Source organism: Diplotaxodon limnothrissa, linkage group LG17 (assembly GCF_057381915.1).
Source record: "Diplotaxodon limnothrissa isolate DT_005_m linkage group LG17, D_limnothrissa_male_GT1.1, whole genome shotgun sequence".
NCBI lineage: Eukaryota > Metazoa > Chordata > Actinopteri > Cichliformes > Cichlidae > Diplotaxodon > Diplotaxodon limnothrissa.
The window spans coordinates 34,859,460-34,870,925 of record NC_140612.1 but is presented as its reverse complement, the minus strand read 5'-3'; the positions used below and the strand labels follow the sequence as shown (position 1 = coordinate 34,870,925).

Genomic DNA, 11,466 nt, shown 5'->3' with positions numbered 1-11,466 from the left:
ACCTCACTATCATCCCCCAGGAATCGAATGCATCATTATGTTCGGTTGTAGTAAACATTCTCTCATTTTTCAACTAACATCTTAGTCTTCATTAGCTTCATAACATCAAACAATATCATACATAAAGGGGTTTACAATATTAACCTTGAGCTTGATGTATGTTAGTTCACATTCTGTAATTGCATTTGTCCAAATTAATATACGTATTACTTACATTGCCCCCCGAATTTTGCATAGTATTCTGTCATTACGTCTAACAGCGGAAAATGAAATTCATTTGAGAAAGAATAGATTCTGAAAGGATGGAGAGCATAACCAGGTTAAATTCTGACAGCCAAAAGAAAAGAATAAAACAAAAAACAGACAACAATAGTTACATTTTAGCTAACACCTACAGATGGAGACACAGTTGTGATCCTCATGTCATCATTCATTTGACCATTACCAATCGGCCATGGCGCATTAGCCATGAAGCTGCAAGGCCAACTAAAACTACTGAAGCCCTCCACTATGAAGAATGTGAACCACATAGTATTCAGCAAAAAAACACATCCATTTGGCTTCACAGGCAGTTCAAACATACTGATAGTGGATTGAACCAAGAGTGAGGGCAAATGCAAATGCCTGAAAATCTGTAGCCACAAACCTAGCACAGTGTCACAAGGTCATTTAACCACACACATTCACAAACAGGCACATGTACACTGAGCAACAGTGGCGGTTTTTGATACGGGCGACACGGGCAGTTCCCCAGGGCGGCATCGTGGTGGGGGGTGGCATCACGGGCATCGGCAAAACAAAAAAAAATTGCTCATACTCATGTTGCCCCGACATCAGCGCATATTGGGAATGGTACAGGCACCAATCGGTTTTCTATCGCCCATTTCCTGGGAGTAAGGGCACCCTCCGTATGTGAGGTGCGCTTGCTGCTTGAGGTACAGGGAGGAGAGGGCGGGACGGCGGGGGATTCACTGGTGGCTGGAGCAGCATCTAATAACCAACTCGCAAAATAAAACAAAACAACAAACACGAAAACACCAGACATTATGATAGAGAGGGATCAATAACAATTTAAAATTTGTATTTTATATTTTGATGATTTAATGTCTCACACACAACCCGTGGAAAGGGGTTCATAATGTTGTAAATCCACGCCCATTATGTATTCATGATTTGAATCCTGGGTTGTGTGAAATCCCAGAAATACACCTTAGACAAAGTGAATCTGTGAACTATAAGGTGTAGGTCTATTAGGTTATATTGTGGCGATCCTCGAGTTGGGGGATTTGTGTTCATACTGGAGTCCAAAATTAAAACCAATGGAAAATGGACAAGAAAAGTTCAAAGCCATCAGGTGCTCAGTTTAGAAAAAATAGAAGAGAAGAGGAGGAGAAACGAGCAAAAGATACAGGTAAGCAGATGTGTCATTGGATTATGGGAGGTCATGTATCCTGAAACAATCAGAATCAGAATACTTTATTAATCCCTAAGGAAATAATGTGGATTACAGTTGCTCCAAGAAGAAATGGTAAATTGTTCATTTGACCTGTTCTCATTGTATGACGAATTATGATGGCTGTTTGGTAGCCGTTTGCATACAATGCATACTATCCCTCTCTTCATGTGTGTGTACGTGTTTCTCTGGTGAATTTCGACAAGTTTTATGTTAATGTACAATCTTTAATATGTTTTATGTGTGTGCGTGTGTGTGTGTGTGTGTGTGTGTGTGGGGGGGGGGGGGGGGGGGGGTGCCAGAGGGAGTGTTCACCCAGGGTGCCAAACAGGCTAGGACCGCCACTGCTGAGCAAAATAATAATAATTTGACCAAACATCCCACGCAATACTCTGTAAATGGCATTTCATAAAACAAAATGAATTCCCTTGAGAAATTATGCAAAGCGTATTGAACCACTGTATCGCCGGCTCCGTTCTCAAGCGGTCACACAATCAAACAAATAAGAAGAAGAAGGGTGATGCCAAGACAGAAAGCAATTCTTCCTTTTTTCCTGAGTAGCCTGTCAGATGATTGAGTCATCCACTCCATTCCATTCGAGGCAGCTTTCCATATTTGAGTGCTTCTCGGCATGGACACTTGCTGCACTTTAATTAAGGTTTGCTATGCATTATACAAACAGAAAATGCTTAAGAGTGCAGAAAGGCTCACATTAGTTGAGCTTTTTTCCCCCTCATTCAAAAAAAGTCTTTGCCAGTCAACAGATGGTATTTATTAAAATCATAGACAGCAAAAGAGGTCTATTGTGAGATTTATTTATTTTTTCTTTTAGTGCCCATTGGCAGTCCATTAAACAACTGAAACTGTGTGCGAAAATCCACTGAGATACAAGGAGAGAGGCATGGAATTAGGAATGTTTGTATTATTCATTGGCAGCCAAAATCCAATGCAGACGTCTTCTGATCATTAAATGAAAAGTATCTCCAGCAAAGTACTGTAATTGCCTCACAAAAATTATCTGCCTCCCCATCCCCCTCTTTCATGATCTAAACACAAGTGCACAGAACCAATTCCAGTCACATGGTAACGGCTTTGATTATGAACAATATGTTTCTTGATGTTTCTCGGGAGAGATGGTAGCTCAGAGGGAAAAGAGTTCAATGTGTGAGCTTGTCTGCCAGAATGAACCGCTTTCAAGCCAGCCACCTCTGCCTGTCATCTTCCCTCAGACACAGAGAGAAGCTGTCTGTCATCTTCCCTCAGACATAGGGAGAAGCAGAATTACTGGGGCACTCAAATGCACATGCCAGAAATTGGGCCAGTGCTCAGTAGTGACACTATTTGTGATTTGCATATGAATATGCTGAATGAAAAAAAAAATGGAAAAAAAACTAGACCAGTATTCCCTTTAATTTCACAATATCTGACTTGGCCCCTCTGGGGCCTAAGTGAAATGATCAATGTCCAAAATTAAACAGTAATTGCCAGCCCCATAATGAAAATGGACCCCTAATAGATATTTTTCATCAGCGGAACCTGCAGTGCAGGATGCAATTACCTGGAGTGTTTACAAGCCATTTCAGCACCATTTTTTGCATTTCCAGGCATCAAGGCTAAGGTCATTATTTAACGGAATGAGTTTTAGGTGGAAAAATATCCACATTGATGTCTGAATCACACAAAATTGTATTATTCAGTTCATCAGTGTAGATGGAGACATTGCCAGCACATTGAAATTATAACCTTTGCAAGAGAAATACCACTCAATTTGAGAATAAATATATCTTTGCCTTGTTGTCTTTATTAGGTTTGGTTTGAAACTGTAATGTTAATTAGCTTTTTTTTTTAATAGTTTCCATTTGACTCTAGGAAAATATGATGATTATGAATACTTATTTAGAAGTGGCAAATTTCTTGCACATGCATATAAATTCAAAAGAAAATGTTAATTTGCTCCATGTTCAGTGCTGCTGCAAATCAATGTGACCTTAAAACTGAGAGAAAGGGTCAAACTGCTATGTCATTTGTGACTGGAAGGCTCAGTATAAGGGCATTCATTATCCCAGAGTGGTTTGCCATTACTCCATATGGGAGTTGCATATATTACATATGAAATTCAGTGGTATTCCTCTTTAACACAGAGTGAGGAAAAAACTGCAAGGGTATGCGCCCAGAGTTACATCCATGGAGATTATCCCCATTAAATGTCAAAGACACTTCATATTCAGTGACAAGTTTTAGCATACAGCATATTCTCTTTTGGCAAGCTGTTCCAAGGACTCAAATGACAGAAAAGATTGGGTTTGAAGAGGCAAACTTTAAAAATTTTTTCATGTGTTTTGCTTAGAAAAAGCATGACTATATACACATATAAAAACCTTTGTAGAAATAACCACAAATAATGTCTTAAATACAAATATGCACATGAGCAGTGGCTTTAAAATGCTAACCAGTCAGACGCCTGATGGTATAAGATGAGAAATTACATTTTAGAGAAAGAAATGTACATTTTCTTTATTTTTCTTTATTTTATTTTTTTTACTTCAGAATCTCTAAATCTGACCAGTCAACATTTCGCAGCCCAATGACAGGGATAAATGCAAATTTTGCAAAATGGAAACTTTTTATTTTCAAAAAGCAACAGATTACACAGTTAACTTTCAGCAAATGCAATCCTAACTGAAACTGTACTCACATTCGGGACTTCAAAATGAAAAGACTCACATACTTACACACAATCTATCTATAATATACAAAAAGAATACATAATAAATATTAAAATGGCCACAAGAGAAAAAAGTAAGTCACTGAAAACAATCAGTAGAGAGCAAATGTAGGGAAAGTAGAAACAAGACGGTGTGCCTTAAATGTCTCTCTTTTTTTTTTTTTTTTTACATTTTTTACAAATTGTGCAAGATTTCATACTAAGGCTCTGGTCTTGAAGTGACTGTTGTCTGATCCACACACACACACACACACACACACAGAAACACACACAGAATCACACACTCTCCCTGTGCTCTGAGCACTCTGTGGGGTGTAGCAAACCATTGCAGAATAAAAATGGGCTGCTCAGTGTATGGCCTGTGATGCACATGGGAGTGGACCAGCTTTTAAAAATGAACATGCACTTCACGCTAATGTGAAAAATAGGAAGAAGAAAAGAAAAAACTCCCCTTGCACCTAAAGGGGGAAAAAAAGAAAAAAAGAAGAAGAAGAAGAAAACTTTTCAGGAGTGATTGAAAAATAAACCCCAGAAACATGACAATATCATAACCATTAAGGCAAGAACACCCGGAGTGGCATCAGCAATACTGTAACAATGTGATAGTGTTTAGGTACATGAATATGATGAAACATTTAACTACTTCTTCAATGTCTTTTTTAAGCACAAGGTTGTTTTCAAAAGCAACTTTTTTTTTAAATTCCAAACATCACTTCATCTTTTTTTTCCTCTGTTTTTTTTTTTTGGTTTTTTTTTTGGTTTTTTTTGTAAAATGTGTTAGGAAAATAACAATGCCAGACACTAGGGACATATGGATAAAACTACAAGAAATCCTTTCTAGATTTTAAGTTGCAACTTCAAAACCACACATTGTAAATCCCCCATCATTAAGCCCCCTGCCCGGTAAATGAAAGAGATATCACTTACATTAAAACCATTTTATCCTCTTGTGATGGTGTAATCCAACAGTTTTTGCTCTACTTACAGCGGTTGTGTAGTCTGTTGCAAATTAAAGCATTCATTGTTTAGTTTGGAGGGAGAGGGGGGGAGAAGGAAAAAACAACAAAAAAGTTGTCCTTGCAATGCAACTGTCGACCCCCCCCCCAAAAAGCATCTTTACATCTTCTTTTTAGTGCAACTCTTAAAATGTAAAACATTTCCAGTGATTCCTTGAGAGGTATCATTTCTTTGTTTTGTGTTATTATTTTTTTTCTTTTTCTTTTCATACTTACGTATTTCACACCTCACAGAATAACGTGTCTTCAAAATATCCCAAGCAAGACGTCTTGTTTTCACTGTTTTGTCAAATCGCTCTCTCTTTTTTTTTCTTTCAACTTTTTGCATCTCTGCATTGGCATGGCCTTCCACAATGTCTGTTTACTAGAACATAAACACAGGAGGTGATCCATTCCCCCTGCGTTATTCCCATTCCCTTCAGCCTCCGTGTGTGATACGATTTAGATTCAATCGCCCCAGCACAGCCACGTGATTGGCAGTCCACCTTCAACCTCTGTAAAGAAGGGCCAGGAGAAGGAGGAACAGGAGGAAACTGGAGGATGAAGAGAAGGGAGATAGAAAGAGAGAGTACGCTGTACAATGGGAGCAAACCCAGATCAAGATCAATCAGGGCAATAGAGACATAGATGAGAAAAAAACCCTCATATAACACAGTAGGGTTCCCTTGGTAACCTGGATTTTCTGCAGTAGAGGAGTGTGGTGCTGAAGCAACGCCGAAGCTCTCTGTTAGAGAAGATGCAGATGAAAGGATTGACCCCAGCCTGGGCAAAGCTCATCCACACGGCTGCTGTCAGGTAGCCTCCAGGGACAACGGGGCCCCTTGCAAACACCCGCCAGTAGCAGGCAACCAGGTAGGGCCCCCACAGTGCCAGGAAGAAAAACGTCATGATGTAGAACATCCTACTAATCCTCTTCTCGGTTTTGAATTCATCCAATACCAGTAGACGCCTGCGGCCCGCTGCATTGCTGTTCTGCCGGATGCCCAGCAAAGTAGGTGGGGTGGGGCCTCTTCCAAATCCAGCCAGCCAATTAGCTGCCGCTTGCCCGCTGGCACCTGGGCCGTGGAAGGTCCAGTTCTGGCTGACGGCAGGCACGAACTGGACGGGCTTCATCTTTCGACGGTCGTGGACGAAAAAGATGAGCTTGAGGTAAACCAGTTGTGTGGCCAGGAGGATGAGCGCCAGCAGAAGCATGAAGCCCAGCGAATCATTTGCCCTGAAGGAACGGTGCTGGAATGTGCACTGGTCCTCCTCCCGGATAAAAGAGTACGTCCCTACATCTAGCACCGGAGGGAACGCCATAGCCACAGACAACGTCCACACCATGCAGATGACAGCCAAACACGTCCAGAAAGTCAGCCTCTTGGTGTAGAAACGGTGGTGCGCGATGGCCAGGTAACGGGTGACACTGACACAGAACAGCATGAAAGCCGTGTGGAAACAGGAGAGCACACCCAGGAAGGCGATCACTTTGCAGGTCAACGTGCCGTAGGTCCAGGCAGACCCATTCTTGACTGAAGTGAAGACAAAAGGGAAGCAGATGGCGGAGCGCAGGATGTCAGAGGCGCACAGGTCCAACAGGAAATAGTAGGGCGCTCGGTGCAGGCTCTTGTCTTTGACCAGCAGGATGGAGATCAGGAGGTTTCCGACCACACCGACTCCAATGATAAAACCCAGAGAGGTCAGTTTGAGGAACGTGGTGAGAGGAGAGACATTCTGCAAGATGTTGTGGTCCCCTGCATGGCTATAGTTCGCCATAGATGGAGGAGGGATCATAAAGATAGCGGAATAGCTTCAGCCAAGTATCATGATCTAGAGGTGGCAGGGGGAGGCGTTAGATCCATTTGGCGGTGTGCTTTGAAGAGGTTTCCAGGCGTATAGGCAACCTCTCCTCTAAGGCATCCTTTGTTCCTTTGTCTCATCACACCTAAAAAAAAAAAAATCCCTGAAAAATACGTTCATCCCATCAACATTCAGTCCCATACAAGAGTTAAATTACACCTGTACCATTTATACTCCCATGAACATAATTTTCCTTTGCCCTGACGATTATTTAATGATTTACTTTTTAGCATTTTGAGTGGCTCAGTGCAGAACTCTGCCTCAGCCTGAATACTTTGTCTACTGAGAATCACACAGACAGTAAGCGAGCTCGATCCGACTAAAGCATCAATGCGTTAGACTAACAGAATATTCTTTCACGTCGCTTCCTGAACAAAAGCAGCACAAAGCCAAGAAAGCACAGTTGAGGCTTCATTAACAAACGACTGAGTTTTCTTCTTTTTTTCTGTCGTCTGTCGGAAATAAACGAGTGGCAAACACACACACACACGCAAACAGATCTAGGCTTGGATTTTTTTTTTCTTTTTTTACATTTTCAGCGCACTGTGAAACATTAAGACAAATGCAGTCCAAAAATAAGCTCTTCTTGATCACACCCTACAGAAGAGAGGAAGGCTCCCTGGATCGGTGGATGCCTCGAATAAACTCACCCCAACCCTTTATGCGTTGTGGTAAATCGACTGGTAAAGGGTGCATACAGTACGCGATAAAGCGCCCCCCCCCCCTCCCTTTTTTTTTCTTTCTTGTCTGACTAAAGGTTAACTGGATTAACGGGTCTAACGTTAATAAGCGGTGTTCTCATTAGGGCTTCTATGGAGCCAGCCTCCATTTTTTTCCCCCAGATCATCCTTTATGTTACTAATTACAAAGAGTTAAGCGAACATAACGCGTAACACCCGCTCTGTGAGCCACATCGGCGTAATTCTTTTTGCAATGCGCGGATGCGATAATCAGTAGGGCTGGGTTGAAAAAAGGATGGGTAAAATGGCACTAAAAAAAAAAATATTATGGCGAGCTCAATTCCATATGTACATATATATTTGGTGGGGGAAAAATTGCATAACATATGCTCCATTTCGTTAATAAGTACGCTTGTGTCTACTTACGCATTTAAATGTGTCCTCCGTGAGTCGAGTGGTCTCTCTCTTTTTAAATGCGCGTTTGAATCCGATAGAATTTAGTTAAACACGGAGCAGAATTAAATAATCGCCTTTGCGTCCCAGTCGGCCGGATGAAGCACAACGGTGTAGCGGATCCGCATGTCCATTATACTAGAATAATTTCCAAGTCTCCGCTATGGTTTGGCTGGAATCGCATCCACCACACAAGACAAGGCCAAAAGAGAAAAAAAAGATGAGAGAACGAGAGAGACAGTCGACCATAAGATCAACCAAAACCCTACCTGTTGACAATCCAATTTCGTGTCCCTCCTGATCGCTATTTACATTGCACAAATCGTGCTTTTCGCCGTTTTAAAAAGCCTGCTTTGTTGCCTGCCCCCTTTTTTTCTGCCTCCACCGTGAATATCCTACAGTAAACGGAACCCACTGCGCATGCGCCCTGCATCCCCTATTTGTGATCCAAGACGCGTCTTGTCTCTTGTTGCAGCAGCGGCGGCGGCGGTTAACAGCGTCTCTCTCTCACGGTAACATCTGCTCAGCGGTGCCTGCTGCTGCTGCTGGCCGGTAACGCGTTACAGCCACAGCTACCCCCCCCCCTCCTCTCCTCTCCCCTCCCCCGCCAGGCGGGTTCCCCTGGTAACGCGCAGAGTAACGGATCGTCAAGTGTCTACTAAACTAGATTCTTTTTTTAAGGATTAATTCACATCAGCTTCTTTAGAATAAAACGTGTTTTTTACGTAAAAAAATAATAAAATGCACCAGGTTTTTTTTTCTTTTTTGTTTTTAATTCTTATTATTTTAATTTCAACCCAATTTGACCCTTTTCTGGATTCAGACCACAGCATTGCTTGATCCTGTTTGCAGACACAGTGCAGCTTTGCAGTGGTCGTCATCCTCACTGAGGGAGCATGATAAATTCATAGGATATTTGATTTCTCAACCATGTATGGGGACATGTGATGCCATGAGAAGTCTTACAACTGAATATTGTGCACAGCTGGAGACTTACATACTTGCATGCTTCAAACATACAAAAATCCTTGGTGTTGGAATCATGAATGAATAATTACCATAACATAAAGGAAGCATGTTGCTATTGGTAACTGATACAAACTCTGTACAATAGGGATATCTGTGGAGTGGGGGGAGTTTTTAACCCTTTATGGAGCAGTCACATTTCCTTTAAACCACACATCACACGTGTGGTAACTTATCTACCATTACTACATGGACATATTTAGATTAAGCTACAGGCAAAGTTTACTTCTTGCCTTTAAAAGAAATTAATGACATTTGCTAAAGGGCATTCATTTTTATAAGGTCCCATTTCACTGCATAATAAACTAATTTAATAACCTAATAATTTAAACTGTTGGCTGTATACGGTGGTAAAGCTAGTTTACATCACTAGTTTATTCCAAAATGAATTTAATATATATATACACACATAATGCTATATATTATTATAAGAGGTGTCATGGTGGTTAGCATTGTCACAACAAGAAGGTCCTGGGTAGAAAATGGACTGATGGTGTGACATACTACATAAACAATCAGCCTCATTTTATTTATAGTGTACATATCTTCATATATGAAAATTAAGGGGCAGTTTTCAACAGCATGCCACAGTTTTTCTTCATGATAAAGAAATCTGTCAGCATGACTCTTTGGACTTCCATTGTTACTGTTGACCCACTAAAATTTCTATAGTACATTTAATTACTTGGTGTCACATGGAAGGTCATTTGGGAGTTTTCTACAAGTAGGAAAAGCTGTAAAACTTCTAAAAATACAAATATAAGTCCAAAATCTATGAAGATTGAAGCCTTTGCTGGGCCAACTCTGCTCCCCTGGGCCTTGTATTTAACATCCCTGCACTAAACTTTCAACACACTTCAAATATATGTTACAGCATGGCGTGACAGGCACGGCAGAGCAGTAATACAGGCTGCAGACGACAGATTGCAATGTTTACTCTCCGATCTGCTAACCGGTTCATTTAGTGGAGGATCTGTTCAACCTGAATGCAATGAAGCACCGTCTCCACACACGAACATAAGTTGTTAAGTGTCGCGTTTATTCTACATGTTTAATTAGCAACAGTGACAAAACTGCAAAACACACTCCAATCATGTGACACTGCGCTTCCAACAGTGACAGTCACTATAAGCGCAACGCGTCAGGAAATCGCCTCGACAGATGGAAAATATGCGCGAAAATGTACATAGTGTGGGCATCTTAGGGAGCCTGCTACAGCTGCAGAAGTCTGTTCATAGGGAAGGCAACAGTGTTTTTGCTCATTAATAATAATCATGTTAGCAGTGCAACAGTTCCTGTTTGCTTTCTGGATGTTACGCTCCACCTTCTTCAACTCCGCGTGGTCCTCGTTGAACTTGCCGCATTAATCCCAGTAAGGCACGTTTCTTATCAGTCTTTAAGACACAAAGCCTGTGCCACAAAAGTCCACGGGTGATCACGCAAAATTGGTATTATAATGTGGTGGTTGGTAGCAGGTAGCAGCTGGAGAATCCCGTCTCGTCAGCGTCACAGCTGTCCGTTCCGCCTCCGCGCGTACCAGCCGAGGCAGGCACAGAAACCCACCACCGTGAGGATGGTGCACAGCAGCAGGGCCAGACCGTCCCCGGCATCGTAAGCCTCTGCCGGGGGGATCAGGGAGAAAAACAACAGCCCGACCATCAACGCGGCGCTTGGAAGTTCAAGTTTGGGAGCCATGTTTCGCTTTTTCCGCGGTTGCAGTTTACTTTCCGGAAGCGGGAGTGCCTGCGTCAAAGTCAGATGACAGATTCGGAGCGGCCGGACTTCCTGGTGCGCTCAGCCAATTGCAGAACTGCTTAAACTTAGGCTGATGTTCCCTCCCCACTCCCTCATACCCGCGGAGATTCATGCATTTGCACAAAAACATGATTCCAAAACTCGTTTTTTCTTTCTTCCTCTCTCTGTCAGAGAGGCAAACAGATCCCGAATTCTAAAACTCTCATAGTTATGCTGTAATTAGTGAATTTGCGACATTGTTCTCCTTATTAGTGATGATTAGGCTAACAGGTTGTCAGAAACAAAGTACCTTAGATCAATCTGAGGCTTGTTATTCTTCTTGAAGACAAGACACAAGCACATTGGATATCCATGCATGCTGATCATGGGAAAAACAAAACAATCCCACTGGAATCACATACAGAGAATTTAAACTTTCCTCATCCGTTTTCACTTTTTCACTCTGGGCTTCAAAAAATATTCCACACTTATCTCCAAGTCCAGCCTGGCTGCTTGATTTGCCTCACTACTCCCCCG

At 41.9% G+C, this 11,466-nt stretch overlaps 2 protein-coding genes across 2 annotated transcripts; both read right to left on the bottom strand.

Annotated features, from left to right (window-relative positions):
- Positions 1-5,836: 5,836 nt before the first annotated feature.
- Positions 5,837-6,970, bottom strand: gpr85 (G protein-coupled receptor 85). Its single transcript, XM_085375968.1, has one exon. It carries the CDS (start codon positions 6,968-6,970, stop codon positions 5,837-5,839), a length of 1,134 nt encoding a protein of 377 aa, XP_085232094.1.
- A 3,262-nt stretch (positions 6,971-10,232) lies between these two features.
- On the bottom strand, positions 10,233-10,947 carry LOC146615332 (small integral membrane protein 30). The gene has a single exon (XM_085376525.1). It carries the CDS (start codon positions 10,888-10,890, stop codon positions 10,702-10,704), a length of 189 nt encoding a protein of 62 aa, XP_085232651.1. The 5' UTR covers positions 10,891-10,947; the 3' UTR covers positions 10,233-10,701.
- Between the last annotated feature and the right edge of the window lie 519 nt (positions 10,948-11,466).